Genomic DNA, 19,218 nt, shown 5'->3' with positions numbered 1-19,218 from the left:
GGATGATAGAAGCACATGAGAGGCAATGTAGTTGTCTCGCAATCCAGTATGAATCAGTGAGGGTCCTCTCCTAGACCCACTCGCAGCTTCACTGGGTGAGGAGAGACCGCCACCTGCCTCAATTCTGTCCCGCTGTTGAACTTCACGTATGCTCCTTTGAGGTGTTCTGGATGCTTTTGAAGTGGGGCCTCTCCCACAGCTAACCCACCAGCTGGGCTACAGTGAGGAGGTGTCCTCTCTCCCGGATCAGCCCACACAATCTGGATTCACAGCATTGCCATGAGCAGAGAGCAGTTTCACCGCATGGGTGTGTTGACGGAACAACTAGATGGCGCGGGCACTCAGGCCTGCCTGCACGGTGCCCAGCACCCACGTGGCTCCTGCTAACTTCCTGACATTTGGGCAGAGCTCAATCCAAACCACTCGGGTAAATGGTATTGGGGGCACAGGCCCTCCCAGCCAACATCCTAAACCTGGCAGCAAAGAGTGAAATGTATGCTGCGGTTTCGTGGGAGCATAGAAAAGGTGTAAAAATGTACTAGGTACAAAAGCCAGTACCATGAGTACGTTTGCTCCCATTAAAAAAAATTCTAGCCTTTTAGATGAGGTTGGAAGTGTGTGGAATGCCCAATGAAATTTCCAAAGCCAGAGGGGTAGCTCAATTGGGTTTTCCAATAGTTGGGAAATCCAACACCGGTGGCCCAGGCAATATCTCCTTGCTGCTTCCCATGACCTGCAAAACCAGAATAAACTATTAAAATGAAGAGAAACTGCAAAAGTGCATAATTTATGTCGGTTCCACAATGAAGCTTTTTTAGGTGCAACATTTGGATTGGCAGGTCATGTTGCGGCCCTGAATGTCCCTAGCTTTCACCTTGGACCCAGAGAGGTTCTTTGCTCCCAAAATGCTGCAGGCACACTGTTGAATCAACCCTTTGAAGGATCAAATAATTACCAATATTCTGATTTCTAACCCCTTCGCCTCCAGTGCACAGGGGGTCCCTAAGGAGCCCGTTCACGTGATGAGGAGCCTTCAGCGGACTGTGGTGGCTCTTGGTTCTTAGGGCGATAAGCTTCCGTGGAGAGACTCGCATCCGGGGGTGCAGTGGAGGCAGGGCTCACAGGGACGCAGTGCCAGCACTTTTCGATAGCAGGGACGCTGAGGTCATCTGACACCCCCTTCAGGCTTCCCTGTTCCCTCTGAGCTTAGCGGCAGCCCGCACAGGAACTGGGGGCGGGGGTGAGGGAGGAAATGAACCTTCCCAGCAATGCTCTATCGCTCCCTGTTGTCATGCAAAGTATTTTGGGGTGATGCGGTCTTGCGTGGGCAATGACGACCCGTTTTGCTTAACAACAGACCTCCTCCTGGCGGAGATGAAAACTACTGGAATGGGTTTATTGATATGGCCTGCCTGAATTTTGGGACTCTCCTTGGGGGCGTGGCTAGGAGGGCTGTCATGGTGGGTGCCTGCACTTTCAAATTTACCGCTGCACCATTGCTCCCATCACCTTCTCCCCGCTGCTTGCTCACCCTTGTAGCAGCAGCTCCTGCGAAGCGGCAGGGGCAGGGCAGGGCAGGGCAGGACAAGATGGCTCCCCACGGAGGCATTTGCAGTTGGAAGAACCAAGAACTGCGACGGGTACCTCGAGGCTCCCTGCCACTTAGACGCAGCCTTTAGGGCTCCCATACGGACGGCGGCTGCTTGGCTAGTTGCAAGCATCATGCCGTGTGCCTGCAACTGCCTTCAAATAGCGCTCTCCCATTTTGAGGATTAATCCATCTGGTGCGTAGCAGCGATATCACACCTGGGTCAACTGATTTCTTCCACAGCTGCAGTGACCGAAAGGAGGGACAAGAACAACCACCTCTTATCGAGAAAATATTCTATATTTGTTGAATGTCAGGACTATTGCCATTGGAATCTTCTGGAGCTAGAATTATGGACGCCTCCGTCGCCCACCTCCCAGGCGCAGAACGCTAATCCCAGTGGGTGGGAATGGGCCGTTACGGGCTTGCGTGAAACCTCTTTCAGATAAAGCTCTCGGCCATCATCTTCTTCCTGCACAACCGTAGCTTCTTGCTTCCTACTGCTAGAGGTTCTGCTTTGCGCTTCGGGTCCTTCCTTGGCTGCCGGACAGGTGCTGCGCTGGCAGTGGAAGCGTGGAAGGAGCTGGTGAGTGCGGAGGGCCCTTCCGCCTCCTTTCTCCTCTGAGCGCAGCAGCAGACCGGCCGGCTCTCCGCCTGGAAGTGTATAGCAAAGAAACCGTAGACCAGGGGGTCAAGGCACGTGTTGAAGAGGCCGAAAAGGAAGAGGATGTGGCTGAGGGAAGGCGGCACCTGCTCCCGGGTCAGCATCTCCGGGGAGAACCAGTACCACAGGCCAAGCAGGAAGTAGGGCATCCAGCAGACGACAAACGTCAAGACGATGACGGCGGACATCTTGAGGGTGCGCATGCGCACCCGAGGAATGTTGTTGTGAGAGCGACGGAGGTGGATTTCCCTGGACGCGGGCGAAGCTGCAGAAGGAAGAGGGAGAGAGAAAAGGGGTGCCCAGCCTTTCCGTGCCCCGCTCGTGGCCTCTGGCTGGCCACTGTCTGAAAACAGAATGCTGGATTAAATAGGCCCTTACATCCTTACGTCCTTAATTAATTCATTTATAATACTTTGCTGCTGCTTAAGGTGCAGTCTTATGCATGTTTAGACCGGAAAAAGTCCTTCAACACCCAGCATTCCCCAGCCAGCATGGCTGGCTGGGGAATGCTGGGAGTTGAAGGACTTTTTTCGGTCTAAACACGCATAGGATTGCACCCTTAATATATTAAAACCCCTCAGCAGTTCACATTAAAATACAAGATAACAATATAGGAACCAGGTAAAAACAATAAATAAGGGATAGCATTTAAAAGCATTGCCACCCCGTTTCATTGTTAGGGCATCGTAACACAGTCCCTCACAGGTCAGGGAAGGCCTATGTGCAGTTGTGTTCTCAAGAGGTGTTTAAAATTTGCCACCATTTTTGCCTCTTGGATCACATGTGGGAGAGTGTCCCCAAAGTTGGGGGCCACCACGGAGAAGGCTTGCTTGCGTACTGCTACCTGTGGCAATATTCAATGGGACTTACGAAAGGTGGAGAGTTCGGGGGAGGCAGAGCAGGGGGGCAGTTTCAAGAAATACATAGCCCCTCCCTTGAACTGTGTTCAGTCAATTGTGCCAAATCTGGCCTTGTGGACTGAGCAGGGGACTGGACTCGATGGTCTTATAGGCCCCTTCCAACGCTACTATTCTATGATTCTATGACTCTTTGGCAAGCTGTCTCTATCCGTCACATGGCGGGACTAATAAATCTCTCAAGAGAACAGTTCTGAGCTAACTTTCCCTCCCAGAACAAGCTCAATCAACATGACTCTCTTTTTCGGGTGTGATGGAGGGAGAAGATAGAGGCTTTATAAAATGATTCCCGGTGTGGGGACAGTCGATAGGGAGCAATGTTTCTTCCTCTTGCATAATGCTAGAACATAGGGTGCGGTGGGGTGAGCGTCACACAATGAAATTGATGGCCAGGCCAAAGGAGGTATTTACTTCATGTAAATCATGTAACCTTGATCCATGCAAGCTTGATCTCCTGAGAGGAAGAGTGCAATGCAAATGTGATTGATTAAGACAAGCAGTCTTAATTAAGGGCTCTCTGCCTGTAGATCTGGGGATGGAAACCTCTTTCAGCCCAAGGGCCAAAAATATTTTAGCTTAATGTTCCTACTGCCAGTAACTGGGCGTTAGGAGAGGCATTTCACATTTTAGAATGGGGGGAAAACTGTACAGATGCTGGGAAACCATCCGATGGTTGGTGGTTGGGGAGAAAGGGGGTGTGGCCATTTGAGGAACCCTGGAGTGCCAAATTTAGCCCCCACCTCTGCTGCAGATCTTCAGGTTCCAAACGAGCATTGAACCCCCACTGTTTTATGATGTTTGCTGATTTTGTGGGGTTTATGTCGTATTTTCTGTGGTTTTGTGAGCTGCCTTAAGGCTATTGCAAAAGGCAGGATATTTAAAAGAAATGTTCTATTTGGTTTCTCCTTTGATACCCACCCACCCTTCGGGGATGCCCCGGACAACCGGCTCTTTGTAGGTTAGCCTCACCACAAGCTTTCCTCATCTTTCCCGAGATCTCGATGAAGATGCGGGAGTAGCAGAGCACCATGATCAACAACGGCAGAAGGAAGAGGCAAGAAAAAGTGAACATGTTGTAGAGGGTCTCCTGCCAGTGAGCCCGGAAACTTCCCACTGTGGCACATTGGATGAAGTAGATGGGTTGGGACCGGCTGACGGTGTGGAAGACGAACATCTGGAAAGGGTGCCGCCCCCCAAACACAGACAGATAGACAGACAGACAGACAGACAGACAGAGAGAGAGAGAGAGAGAGAGACTAATACCAATCGGAGCTCAAAACTAGATGTTGATGCCTCGTTGGAGGGAAGTGGACACAGTTCCTTTGCCTCCCAGCAAGCAAATATTGGCTCGAACAGGTCAATGGATCAAGTGCTGACTCCCAGAATGGCAGCCACAAATGCCACTTCGTTTGGAGGCGGGTGGCACCTCCAGCGACCCCAAATTGGCCAGAGTCTCTGCAGTTGTGAACCCTAATCCACAACAATATGAAATATCCTCAAAGATGGACTACCGCAACGCGCTTGACGTGGGGCTGCCATTAAGGCTGGTCCAGAAGCTACAGCTGGTGCAGAACACTTCGGCTAGCTTGCCAAGTGGGGTGACCAATTGGTAGCATCTTACACCTGTGCGGAAGGAACGTCACTGGCTGCCTATTTTTACCGGGCCAGATGTAAGGTTTTGTTGCTAGTATATAAAGCCCTAAGCAACTTTATCTGAGGGACTGCCTTCTCTGCTCTAGGCCCATTTGACCCTTGAGGTCGTCTGGGGAGGCCTCCTGGCGTAGCCACACACACCTGAGGTTTGGAGCAGGGCACTCAGTATTAGCGGCACCCACCATGTAGAATAATCTTTCCCCCTGACATTAGACATTCGCCAACACTTTTTATTGTTAGGTGGATATTCAGGACTCATCTGCTTATCCAAAACTTCCCTTTTATGTAGGCTACAATGTGTGTGTGTGTGTGTATATATATATGCATGTATGTATGTATTGGTCCATTTTTGTGATTTGTGTATATCGCTTTGAAATCTTTAGATATAAGCCATTTATAAATTCTTGTAAATAAACCAACAGTATGACCAAGGTCCTAATTTCTACCTACCTGAGGTAATGCCAGAACCAAACTCAAGGCCCATGCTACACACAGCATGATCTTATTCTTTCTCTTGGCCTCGCCGACGCTCAGGGGGTGCAAGATGGCCGCCCGACGGTCCAGGCTGATCACTACAGTGACAAAGGCTGAGGCGTACATGGCCATGAGCTTGAGGAACATGAGAATTCGGCATGCCAGGTCCCCAGCGTACCACTGCACAGTGATGTTCCAGGCCGCATCCAACGGCATGACCACAAAGGTCACCAGCAGATCAGCAGCTGCCAAGTTCATGAGGAGGATACGGAGGTGGGGCCTCCGCTGGTACTTTTGGGTGACAGTCCAGAGCACGGTAATGTTTAAGCATGCTGAGGAGAGGAAGAGGGCCACAGTGATGGCCACCCGGACTCTGGCCGCTGTGGAGAAAGTGGGCAGCTGGAAGACTTCCTCCCCAGGCAAACTACCATTAGCAGTTCCACCACCATTGGCCAAGATCTCCTCTATGCTGTTGGGTTTCCCATGACTTTGGTTGGCTACGGTGAGCAGCTCTGACCCCATCTTGCTGACCTGGTTGGTGGTGTTCATTGGGCCAATGTCAAGCCTTCCCAAGATGGAGAGGGCGTCCTTCCCCAAACAGAGAGAAGGCTCCTGGTTGGTCTTGGTGTCCCCAATCTGGCTGGGTCCCCTCCAGTCCCCCGGGAAGCCCTACTTGTCCAAGACCTTGGTAGAGCGGGCAGAGGTGGGGCATGGTTCTCTCCTTGGACAGAGCCACCGCGAAACTGCAGCTGTCCGGATCTTCCTCCCAACTGAGCAGGTAAGCACCTTCCCTTCGGTCAGCTGGCTTTATTCCTTGCTGCAATGGGGAACAGAGATGTGGGTTTTTATGCTGTCTGGGAAGGTCTCCCCATGAGTGAGGAATAGGCCAGGAACGCTTGGGTTTAGCTCACAATTCCCCCTTCTAAATCTTCTGCATTACGTAGGAGAGTCTCCTCACTTGCAAGAGATGAGAATATGTGATGTATTTTCTTTTTAGTTCTGTGGCTGCGTCAGTTCAGTGCATGGGAATGGTTGCGACCACTTGAATGGGCTCAGCAGTTAATCCAGCCAGCATTCCTGCCAGGGACCAGACGACGACAGAGCATGTGCCACAGTTTCGTCTTCCCCTCTGTGGCTCCTTTGTCCCCTTTCTGTGGGCGTTCCAGCATCTCCTGGACAACCAAGGAGCAGTGAAGCCCAAGTGCCTGCAGAGGAACCGAATCCAGATTAGCTCATTTCAATTCACACACATTCTCTCTCTTTCTCCCTCCCTGCGCCCACTTCTCAGGAGTGCTGAAATGAAAAATTGCCTAACTGTGGACATCTGATGAATTAAATGTTTAAGTTTTTTAATGTTTGGACATTTATTTTAAACTTTATCTGTTACATTTATATCCCTCTGTTTTTTCTCTTGGAAGGAACCCAAGACATGCAGCTCTACCTCTCATTCAAATCTTCACCAAGGTTTGCCGTAGAATCCCTGTCCAAATGTCTGGAGACGGTGAGTGGCTGGATGGGGAGGAATAGGCTAAAGCTGAACCCTGACAAGACTGAGGTACTTTTGGTGGGAGACAAGAGGAGGCTGGGGGATGTTGACCTGGTGTTGAATGGGGTACGGCTACCCTTGAAAGACCAGGTCCGCAGCCTGGGGGTCACTTTGGACTCCCAGCTGTCCATGGAGGCTCAGGTGTCAGCTGTGAGCCGGACAGCGCTGTATCAACTCCATCTGATACGGCGGCTGCGCCCCTTCCTTCCCGACCATCTGCTCCCATCGGTAGTACATGCCCTGGTCTCCTCTCATTTAGACTACTGTAATGCGCTCTACGTGGGGTTACCCTTGAAGACGGTTCGGAAGCTGCCGCTGGTACAGAACGCGGCGGCTCGCCTGATTAAAGGCAGCCGCCGGCGAGATCACATCACTCCAGTGCTGAAGGAGTTGCACTGGTTACCAGTTGTTTTCCGAGCTGAATTCAAGGTGTTGGTTTTGACCTTTAAAACCCTATATGGTTCTGGCCCAGCTTATCTTAAGGAGCGCCTCCAGCAGCACCAGACAGGCCGCTTAACAAGATCAGCCTCGGATGGCCTTCTCTCTGTCCCATCAGCCAGGACAGCTAGACTGGTGGGGATGAGGGAGAGGGCCTTCTCTGTGGTGGCCCCCACTCTGTGGAACTCCCTCCCTAGGGAACTCCGCCATGCCCCCTCTTTAATGAGCTTCCGTCGTGCATTAAAAACGTGGCTGTTCAGGCAGGCGTTTGGGGTGGGTTAGGGTATTTTAGGAAATGTTTTTATGGTAGAATTTTATTGTTTTATTGTGTGTTGTACATCGCCCAGAGTGGCTGGGTGACCAGCCAGATGGGCGATTAATAAATTAAATAATAAATAAATAATAAATAAATATATAAGACAGTGCACATGATCCTCCTACTCCCCATTTTACCCTCACGACAACCCTGTGAGGTAGGTGAGGTTGAGTGTCACTGACTGGCCCAAAGTCACCAGTGGGCTTCATGACTGAGTGGGGACTAGGACTCATGTCTGCTGAGTCCCAGTCTAACCACTGCACCACACTGGCTCTCCTTTGATTTTGAGGGACACATTTAAAAAGATTGGTTAGATAGCTTGGTTTTACCTGGCATTTCTAAACTTCTAATCATTTTATAGTATGTTTTTCAAGTTGCGTTTTATGGTTTTAATTGCTTTTAATTTAATTTAAAAGCCCAGAGAGCTTTGGCTATTGGGCAGTATAAAATGTAATAAATAAATAAAAATAGATACTGTAAAAGGAATTAGAGAGATAATACGTTATACTATCCTACTGACCACTCTGGTTATTCTGTTAAAAGGTAGTAGATAGAGATGTGAGGAAAGAACATATTGTAATGGTTCCTTGAATGTTAACTGAGGCATGCATATTACTGGTAAAAGGTTAGAAATAGACAGCCATCTGCCAGGGATGCTCTGACTTGGATTCCTGCACCGAGCAGGGGGTTGGACCCGATGGCCTTGTAGGCCCCTTCCAACCCTATGATTCTATGATTCTGTGAAATCTGCCCTTCTACCACCTTTCAGTCAATAGAGATGAAAAATATGGAAAAGTATGATAATGAATACAACCACAGCTTATGGGAGTTAAGGAATAATGCAACACAGACAATTCAACATAATTGGGTTCTGTTTTTCAGTTTTGGACCAAGTATAGGCTTTCTGGCTTAGTACCAATATTATTATTATTTCATTATTATTATTATTATTATCATCATCATCATCATCATCATTATTACATTTCTGCGCCACCCCATAGCCAAAGCTCTCAGGGTGGTTTACAAAGATTGAAAAAATTAAAAATACAGCATACCGATACAAATACAGATACAAATGTTTACAAATTGTAAAAATACAAATAGACCTGTTGGAGATCTGTTGGAGTTCATTTGTCAAGATGGATTATATAATTGATGGTTGGACCGGATGGTCTTGTAGGCCCCTTCCAACCCTATGATTCTTTGATTCTGTGATGCTGTTAATCATGTATGATGATCCATAAGTAAGAGTGTGATAGAAAGCTTGGACAAGGAAATTGCGATCCCCTCAACAGTGGCCACAAGACTGGAAAAGGCAAGTTTACATTCCAATCCCAAAGAAGGGCAATGCCAAAGAGTGTTCAAACTACTGCACAATTGCGCTCATTTCACATGCCAGCAAGGTGATGCTCAAAATCCTACACGCTAGGCTTCAGCAGCATGTGAACCGAGAACTACCGGAAGTACAAGCTGGGTTTCGAAGAGGCAGATGAACTAGAGACATCGCCAACTTTCGCTGCATCATGGAGAAAGCAAGAGAATTCCAGAAAAGCGTCTATTTCTGCTTCATTGACTACGCTAAAGCCTTTGATTGTGTGGATCACAACAGACTGTGGCAAATTCTGAAAGAGATGGGAGTACCAGACCACCTTACCTGTCTCCTGAGAAACCTGTACGAGGGACAAGAAGCAACAGTAAGAACCAGACATGGAACAACTGAGTGGTTCAAAATTGGGAAAGGAGTACGACAAGGCTGCATATTGTCACCCTGCTTATTTAACTTATATGCAGAGTAGATCATGAGAAACGCCGGGTTGGATGAATCACAGGTCGGAATTAAGATTGCCGGGAGAATTATCAACAACCTCAGATACGCAGACGATACCACCCTAATGGCAGAAAGCGAAGAGGAGCTAAAGAGCCTCTTGTTGAGGGTGAAAGCAGAAAGTACAAAAGCTGGTCTGAAACTCAACATTAAAAAAACGAAGATCATGGCATTTGGCCCCATCACTTCCTGGCATATAGAAGGGGAAGAAATGGAAGCACTGACAGATGTTATTTTCTTGGGCTCCAAGATCACTGCAGACGGTGACTGTAGCCATGAAATTAAAAGACGCTTGCTCCTTGGGAGGAAAGCTGTGGCAAACCTAGACAGCATAGTAAGAAGCAGAGACATCACCTTGCCGACAAAGGTCCGTCTAATCAAAGCTATGGTTTTCCCGTATGGCTGTGAGAGCTGGACTATAAGGAAGGCTGAGCCTTCCTTATAGCAAAAGAATTGATGCTTTTGAACTGTGGTGCTGGAGAAGACTCTTACGAGTCCCCTGGACTGCATGGAGGTCAAATCAGTCCATCCTAAAGGAAATCAACCCTGAGTGCTCATTGGAAGGACAGATACTGAAGCTGAAGCTCAACTATTTTGGCCACCTAATGCGAAGAGAAATCTCCCTGGAAAAGACCCTGATGCTGGGAAAGACTGAAGGCAAAAGGAGAAGGGGACGGCAGAGGATGAGATGGCTAGATAGCATCACCGATGCAATGAATATGAACTTGAGCACACTCCAGGAGGGAGCGGAGGACAGGAAGGCATGGCATGCTATGGTCCATGGGGTCACGAAGAGTCGGACACGACTTAACAACTAAACAACAACACTGCCAGTTCCCTCTCCTTCCTTACAACGAGAGCCCGCCATCTGGGCTCCAGGTCTCTTCATGCTCCGACAATGGATGTACTCCCAGCTCTCCTGCCTTCCTCACTTCCTTCGCCCTAGCTCCTCTGGCTAATAACACCACACCTCTTTTCTGGACCTGTCTGAGCATTTCTCCCCTGGAAAGAAACATGCCTTTCACTTCCTCCACACAGGAAATGTAACTATTTATTACCATTCTATTGCAGGCAGCTTGACTGTCACTGAACCTTTCCATGACATCACAGCAGCATGGCCAATAGCTAGAAAGGAGAGACCCCAGATGGAGCCCAGCTCTGAGTTTGCTCACTGCACGAAACGATAATGTATGTTAATTGCTTTGAGCACTTGAAAGTACTGTTTAAGTCGCTACATGTTCAGTGACAATGATGATACAAATACCTGCCAGCCAATTTTATTAAATAGTTAATTAAGTCTGTAGCCCCGTTCAATGGGAGTATACAATTTTACACTGTAATTCTATTGAACCTTTATTGTTCATATTGTATTTTTATGCACACTGTCAGAGAACTACAGTTATGGGGCAGCATACAAATACCAGAAAGAAAGAAAGAAAGAAAGAAAGAAAGAAAGAAAGAAAGTCCCATTGAACTCAAAGCAGACATGCAGAGGTTAGCGCTGTACATTGTAACATTGTCAGGTGTGTGAATGAAATGAAATAAGGTTTCAAACTGGGCTGTCACCCAATTTTTAAAAAACTTAGCTGATGAAGCATACGAGCTTTGGTGGATTCATTAACCAATTAAATTTACATGAATTTGCATACGAATTAACCAGTCCTACTGCAGTGCTAGGGTAGGGGTGGAGGGAACACACTTTCCCTGTTCGTTGATGTTGTAGCAAGAAAGCTCCATCTTGTGAGAGAGGGAGGAAATGCATCTTCTAAGACACCCTTCCCCAATGTGGTGCCCTCCAGATGTGTAGGGCCAAAGCCCCCATCATTCCCAGCCAATGGCCATGTTTGCTAGGAATAATGGGGGTTGTAGACCAGCACGCTTGGTAGGTATCAGAACAGCCTTCTCCAACCTGAGAAGATGACCTCTGCCAACACCCACCCACCCTATGGAAATTTGTTGTTGTTGTTGTTTATTTGGTCAGTCGCTTCCGACTCTCCGTGACTTCATGGGCCAGCCCACGCCAGAGCTTCCTGTCAGCCGTCGCTGCCCCCAGCTCCCCCAAGGCTGAGTCCGTCACCTCCAGAATATCATCCGTCCATCTTGCCCTTGGCCGGCCCCTCTTCCTTTTGCCTTCCACTTTCCCTAGCATCAGCATCTTCTCCGGGATGTCCTGTCTTCTCATTATGTGGCCAAAGTACTACTTGCATTAAAAATAATTAGCATTTATTTAATTATTTAATTGAATAAATCCCCAATTAATTAGTGGCACATTTTTGCTCCTTGATTAATAAGTGCCACACTTCTAGTCAATTTAAATCAGTGAATCTAGCCAAGTAATCAGCTAGCGAATTAATTGGGCGGGTGCCTTCAAGAGAGAGGGCCTTTTCAGTGGTGGCGCCTTATCTCTAGAATGCACAGCAACCCGCATTATACTCTTTTTGCTTTCAAGCGGTGGAGGGGGGTGGCTCCGATGTCAGTGGGGCACTGAATCCGCTCCGGGTTTCAGTCAGAACTGGTCAGGACTCTAAAGGAGCTCTCTAAGGTGCAATGATGTCAGCCGGTGGTGAATCCGTTCTGGGTTTCAGTCAGAACTCTAAAGGAGCTCTCCAAGGTGCAACGCACCTTGGAGAGCTCCTTTAGAGTTCTGACTGAAACCCGGAACGGATTCACTACCCGCTGACATCGGAGCCACCCGCCCCCACTGCTTTCAGGGGAAGGCCTTTTTATTTTTCCAGCCATTTTAGGAACGGTTTCCAGTGCTTCTCAGTTTTTTGCACCGTTTTAACTCTCTTGCTGGTTTCACCTCTGGTTTTATGATGTGCTGCTGCTAGTTTTGTCCTCTGTTTATCTGACATATTAAATCCCTGCTTGCATTGTCATTTACGTTTTTAATCTGTGTATGGCTCAGGCCATAGAACTTCAGTTAGTGGATTGTTTAAAAATGTAAAAAAAATGAATACATTAATGTAAAGATAAACAAATACATAAATCTTGCAGTCTTATCTTGGCAGGGAGTTCCAGAGCCTGGTACTAGCCACCGAAAAGGTCCTCTCTTCTGTCTCCACCAAACAGGCCTCCGTGGCACCAGAACCAGAAGTCTCTCTGGAAAATCTTAAACCCCAGGCAGGCTTTTATGGGAGAAGGCAGTCTTTTGGGTGGCCCGGTCCCAACCTGTCCAGAGCTTTATAGGTCATGCCCAGCACCTTGAATTTTGCCTGGAAAGCGACCGGTAGCCAGGGAAGCTGCTGTAAGAAGCACGCTCCCTGTAACCGGCCCTGGTCAGCAGTCCGGCTGCAGCATTTTGGGCCAGCTGAAGTTCCTGAGCAGTTGTCAAAGGCAGCCCCAGAGAGAGCCTGTTACAGTAGTCTAAAGAAATGAAACCACGGCATGTATCGCTGAGGCCCTACTTTCAAATAAACAGCTTTGGAGCTTTAAATGAGGAGTGTTGAGGGTGGGGGCATCAAGAACGAGGGCAGTAGTAGCCATGATGGCTGGCTGGGTTGTCCCGTTCGAAGTAGCCACCTGGGAGCTGATTGTCATTTGGCCCTTTCTCAGCCTGGCCACTTGGCCGCACTCTGCTCCGGCTACTTGGGAAAGTGCTAACAGCCATGTCTGGTGGGAAGATCCAGCCTCTTTGGAGGGTGGAGCGGGGTGTCCTGGGACCGGCGGTGACTGGGCGGAGAAGGGGCGGGCATCTCTTCTTTTGCCCTGGCAGTGCCAGGGCGTGTTGCTGCTTGATGGCTACCCAGAGAGGCCCAGACTTGGTATGTATAGGATAGACCAGCTGGCTTTATTGTTTTGCTCCTGAGAGTGTGTCCCTGGTGACTGGCATTTCTGGCTTTGGGGCATTGTAATCTTGGCTGTAATTTCCTCTACAACCGACCACCTCTCCCCTTTCCCTTCCTCTTGGTTCCTTCCTTTCCTGTAACGAACTTTGATCCAACTTCCAGTTGGTGTGGGGTGTCCCGTATAATCTCAGTGCTAAATACAGTGCCTATTGGCCTGGGAGAGAAGCTAATGGGTAATTTGGGGGAACCTGTGGCCGAGTTGGGCCTGGCCTACCTTGCAAGGTTGTTGGGGCGAGTCCAACAATCCTTCACAAGGGGTATTAATATTTCCAGGCAGGTTCTTTAAAAAACAAAACAAACGAACATCCATGTATTGGAATTGGCAAATATTCTGTGGTTGGCACAATGAACGTTTCAGTGTGAGAGGGTCCCACCCTTAAAGGTGGCCTAGAAACATCAAATAAATAAAAGACAAGGGGCCCAAATTGCCCAGAGGCACACGCTCTGCATGTCAAAGGCCCCTGTTTATTCTCCCTCCCCACTTGCCAAAAAGGATCTCCGGTAGCAAGGCTTCTCTTTGCCAGGTGTGTGGGTCCTATTTCCCCCCAAACTCTCCATCTTGCCCCCCAAATAAAGACATTTTCAGTTAAAATGCAACACCCGTCCTCAAGGCTCTGTTATGTCTGCTTCATCCCACCTGCACGTGCTTTTATTTTTGGCTTGGCTGTGATTTAGCTTTGCTGCCAGCAGATTTATTCAGGTTCAGCCAGGGGAAGGATAGGCGATGTTGAGGAGGACGGGGAGATAAGAGGAAGAAGTGGGCCCAGAGCTATTTCCAGCAGTGTAGACAGCTGGTAGGTAGTCAAGCAGGCAAGAGGAAGCCATTTCCCCCTCCTGCCTCACTCCAAAAAAGGATTCCATGGGTGGGACTCCTCAAACCCAGGGCTAAAACAATCAGGGAAGGGGAAACCCCACAATAGCTCTTGTTTATAAATGGAGAGACACCAGTGAGTAAGACGCACACCCTTTCCGAATGCAGGCCATTTTTTTTTCTGCACACCAGCAGCAGTGTAAGGCCGTCATTAAGATCAAAGTCAGAAAAGTCGCAGGCAAGCTTTCGAATTTCACAGAATTCTTTCTCAGGCTGGAGATGAAACAGAACAAGGGGGAAAGAGAAAAAGAATTTCCAGCTAGAAAAGGGCATGATAGAAATCTTGTGGGCAGTATTGACCTGGTTCGCATATAACAACCCAGAGTATCAGTTGAGTATGGGTTGTTGAATCCTGGGCTGTCATTACATGCAAACCTGGATCTATGGGTTAACTATGGGTTGTTAACTACAAACAACCCAGGAAGAGAATCCATGGTTTGTTGTTGCGTTGTGAACTCTGGGTTGTCATTACATGCGAACCCAGATCTATGGGTTGTTCATGGGTTATTTCACCAGGTGACAGAGGCAGCGAGCAAGAGTGGTAAAAAAAAAAAACCCACCAAAACTTGGTTGTTCTATATGCCAGTGGTCCAGTGCCACAAAGGCATTTGGGATACAGGGAGGGAATCCAACCACTCAGGAATTGGGAAAACAACCTGTGCTTTGCATGATCATCTGGCAGACAAGTCATGGGTAATCTCTGGGTAAGGCAGCGACCATAAACCTGGGTTGTTGTTGCTTGCGAACCAGGTCACTAGGTGGTTGTCTCAGGGAGTTCTTTGCGGAATGATTAGGATCTCAAGTTGCACCAAAGCCTGGTGAGACCACAGCAACGCCTCTGTTGGGCACCACGTGACTTGACCATGCCTGCAAAGTGCTTCCTGACAGCGCACCCCCGTCCGTGAGTGTTGCCAGCTGGGCAAGGAACAGGCACCCAGGTAGTCCCCTCGCGCTGGTAGATCCAAATGCACGCCAGCCTTGGGGGATCCCCAGCAGCCCAGCACCATGACGTTGGTACCGTGGCCCCAAATGGATGATATTAGGGGGGCATGGGGGGGGCTTTAGATGGTGTTGCCCATCACTTGCAGTGGCCATTTGTCCTCTTTTACAGAGGCTTGTCCTCTGTTTTGAAGGCATCCCCTGTTTGAACGGCTGTCCAAGCCTGGTTTAAAGATAAAGAACCGCCGGAAGGGAGAGCCCAGGGGCCTTGAAGCTGCCCCTCGACAGCACCTGGGCAGCAAACTGAGCACGGCCGGCGTACAAGTCACCTGATCACAGTATTCTGCACTATGGCGAGAGGCACTGTATTTCTATTTCAATTACGATAAAATAAAATGTCTAAATTTGCATCTATGTAGATTTGCATATGAAAATTTTATGCTAATCACTGTCCACTTTTGTCTGCTTTTTTGGTGACTCCCAAGTGGCCACCATAGTGGGGTGGGGGGGTCAGCGGAGCCAATGATGCGGGCGCTTCAGCCCAAATGTTGCCCTTCATATAGGAAAGCAAACATCCTCCCTGAGTCTGATAGTGATGGGGCACTCACTTTGCGTATGGGCGTGGTACTAGGCGGAGACCTCAGTTCTCTGAGATTCTTGGCTTTCACTGTTTAAAAGGAGCAAGTTTCTAGTCCTTATGGTATTGGAAAAATGTCTGGAAGTGCAAATGTTATGCAAATCAGTGCCCTCTTTTGTCATCTTTTTTGGTGATCTGTGTCCTCTTTCGGGGTGATTCACAAGTGGCCATGCTGATCAGCATCTTAAGACTGTTTCATGCACACCACCATCCCATTTACCAGAAACATCTTATATGCTCTCCCACCCAGTTTTTGTAGAACATCCAGCCAGACGTTTTCTGGGGAATATGAAAGCCTGATCACTGCTTTGTGAGCATTTCTACACAAGGCTGTTAATCGCTGCATCTACTTTCAGTTTTGTCACAGAACTGAGATCCAAGCTCTACACAAAGTTTTTCCTTTCCTGCTTTTCCACTACATAACCTCTAGGTGGCACTGTGCTATAGCAGAATATCACAGTTACACAATTAGGAAAAATGTCTTCTTTCACTTTCAGAAATAAAATCCAATTTTTCCTGCTCTAACCCCCCCCCCCACCCACACACACACACCCCAGAAAGTTTTTGTTTTTTAAAAACAGAAGCAAAACTGGAGGATCGTGACATTGTCCGAAGAACCCATAAACAACCATGAGTAAGGAATCACAAGTATTATGCTACCTGGTGCTGCTTGGGCATGAACTCCAACAAGCATCCCTCACTCCACCCACAAAGTATCTAGGACAAGAGTGATCTGGACTACTGGCCTGTCTGTTTTTCCACCAGCTGCTTCAGCCAATGAAAAAGCTGAGTCAGCCCAATTCTCCTCCTGCTTATGGCTGCCAACATCCACAATTGGAAGCTGGGCTTTCATCTGAGCATATGCAGAATGCTCTCCTCCCTAAGAGAAACAAACATTTCTCCCCAAAACAGGACCTATGGGCAAAGTGCCTCTGAGCATATGCAGAACACCTTTAATGAGAAACAGCTTTCTGGAATCTCTCTGTTTTAGATGTTGTTCTGTGTGTGTTCTGCTGTGGGATCCTTGTTCCCCATCTCCACATGGATTTTCAGTTGCGACTAAATGGGTTTTATTGAAGTCCTTCCCAAAGGGCGGGGGAAAGTATGCCAGAAGCTGCCTCTGGGCTCCTTCCCCGTCACCTAGAAGCTCCACCCCTTTGACTTAATGGAGCCCTGGTTTTCCACACTCTGCCCTGGAAACTCCACATCTGGCTCTAACCCAATTACAGGATTCATTGAGAACCGGGGAGCAAAAGGAAAGAGGAGTAGTTTTGCACTCAGCAAGTCCTGTTCCTGGGGAAAATAACATTTGCTTCCCTTAGGGAGGAGGGCACTCTGCATATGCTCAGATGAAAGTCCCAATTTTGGATGTTGGCAGCCGTTAGCGGGCAGGAGAATTTGGCTGGCTCAGTGTGCAGGGGAAGTTGCTGACTCAGCTATTTCATTGCTGGGCCGTGGGTTGAAGCAGTTGCTCATGTAAATACGACGAACGGCAAGTTGATTCTGAGAACTGAGAATGGAATCAGCAGTGGAGGCGGGCGGCTCCGATGTCAGTGGGGTGGCGAATCTGCTCTGGCCTACAGTCAGAACCAGTCAGAACTCTAAAGGGGCTCTCCAAGGTGCAGACTGGTTCTGACTGAAACCTGGACTGGATTCACTGCCCCACTGAAATTTGAGCCAACAGCCTTTACTGGGAATCAGAGATGCCGAGCTGAAGATTTTAGAGAACCTCTGGGGGACACTGGACCACAACAAGTATGGAAGGCAATGGACCCTCGGCCACCGGGACAAGAGCCACAACTTTGCAGGAGGACCTAAAAGGTGATAACTCATTTCATGCGCTGTTAGCACACCAATGCTCAGTCATTAGCCCCAGTAGTGCAGCTAGAAAGTTTTAGACTCTAGATTTAATGGTCTTACTGGTGTTTGTGTTGGGGTTTCTTTAGATGGTAATGTGTGTTCCTTCACTGACTGAAAAATGTGATAATCCAGCCTTGTTGCATTTGGAGAGATTCCTGCTTATTCTTCCGCGTGTGGCATCACACCGATTGAGCACACAGGTCAGGTGTTGATGCTGAATTTAAAAATGGGTGCGAAAGGCCCTGGGGCCCCAAAATCCTCCCAGTGGCTGGGGCGAGCAGAGGAATCGCATAAATGGCAGACAGGCTTAGAATACAGAAGCATAACTTATATATCCATACAGTGCCATCCATGCGCGGCGCTTTCCAACTGAAAGTAAATCACACGCGACCTTTTAACATTCCTCTCGTCCCCTCTGGTTACGTCCGGTCGATTGCCTAGAAAAAGCACCCGCATGTACATTTCTGCCATCCCATGATACGCTCCCTCCCTGCCTCCCCCATTCCCTAGTCGGCCGTCCGGGGCTATTGCCACAATGCCCTCAGCTCCTCCCCAGCGGGTCCAGATGTGCAGATGGGACGTTTTTTCCTGCTTACCGTGTCTGCTTTGTTTGTTCTGCAGTTCCGCTGCTGCGGCAGAAAAGCGGGAGGAGGGGATCCTTCCAAGCAGATATGCGCGGGTGTGTTATCTCCTCCCTGGTTGCATGTGCTCACATTCCTGATGCTTCCACAGTGGTGCCTGCTGCGCCATGTCCTTAGTGCCTGCTGGGATAGTATGTGCTGGCGGTGAACTTCCAGTGCGGAGAAGAGCTTGTGGAGGTCACTGCAGGAGCTGTGCTGATTCCTTCACTGCCCTCTCCCCCTCCTCCCATCTCCACCTTTAAATTCTATTTAAAGGTGCCCTTTCCTTTCCTTTCCTTTCCTTTCTTTTCTCTCTCTCTCTCCAACAACGGAGACACACCACAGATGCCTGGAAACCCAGAAGGGGCCTGCGTCCCCGACAGCATTGATCTGTTCTCACTGGGAGGGAACCAGATGTCAGCGGATCCCTTCAGGACAAGGCGGAAATGCTCCGCAAAACCCTTCTGAGCCGTCTGGCGTTCAAAAAAGAAGAGAGAGAGAGAAGAACTGGATAGAAATTTGGGGATTGTTGGTGTTCCGTTTTCATCCTGCAGCTTGTTGTGCTGAGAGCTGGTGTGACATAAAGAGACTGAGCGACGCATCAGGAATGTGGCAGTTTGAATCTCGTGGACTGATGTGGACTGAAGTCCCCGAAAGCATCCGCCATCATAAATGTTAGTCTCCAAGGTGCCACAAGACGGTTTGTTGTTTTTGCTGCAACAAACTAACATGGCAACTAACATTTCCGCTCTGGAAATGAATGCATGGGAGGCCTTAGGTCAGCCACAGTCTGTCTCAGCCTGAGAACAAGAATACTGGCCTATCTTACAGGGACGTTGTAAGGATTATAGTTGAGACTGCATGTGAAGAACACTTAAAAGTGTTATATAAATGCTAAATATTCTGATCGCTGTGGATGCCCTGTATGCAAGGCTGTGTATAAAAGGCCTATTCATGCCGCAAAAGGAAGCCCCGCCCTCCAGTGCCATCTTTATCCGGGCTCAAAGGAACGGCTTTTGTGT

General features: G+C 48.7%; 1 protein-coding gene across 1 annotated transcript; it reads right to left on the bottom strand.

Moving 5' to 3' along the window:
• Positions 1–1,871: 1,871 nt before the first annotated feature.
• Positions 1,872–18,321, bottom strand: LOC146334202 (gonadotropin-releasing hormone II receptor-like). The gene is made up of 4 exons (XM_084823950.1): positions 18,173–18,321; positions 5,273–6,501; positions 4,139–4,343; positions 1,872–2,517 (listed from the first exon to the last, which is right to left on the bottom strand). Exons 2-4 carry the CDS (start codon positions 5,843–5,845, stop codon positions 2,030–2,032), a joined length of 1,266 nt encoding a protein of 421 aa, XP_084680076.1. The 5' UTR covers positions 5,846–6,501; positions 18,173–18,321; the 3' UTR covers positions 1,872–2,029.
• Between the last annotated feature and the right edge of the window lie 897 nt (positions 18,322–19,218).

This window comes from Heloderma suspectum, chromosome 17 (assembly GCF_057233095.1).
Source record: "Heloderma suspectum isolate Gila_16-S chromosome 17, 16-S_ref, whole genome shotgun sequence".
Classification (NCBI taxonomy): domain Eukaryota; kingdom Metazoa; phylum Chordata; class Lepidosauria; order Squamata; family Helodermatidae; genus Heloderma; species Heloderma suspectum.
This window is presented reverse-complemented; position numbering and strand designations above follow the sequence as displayed.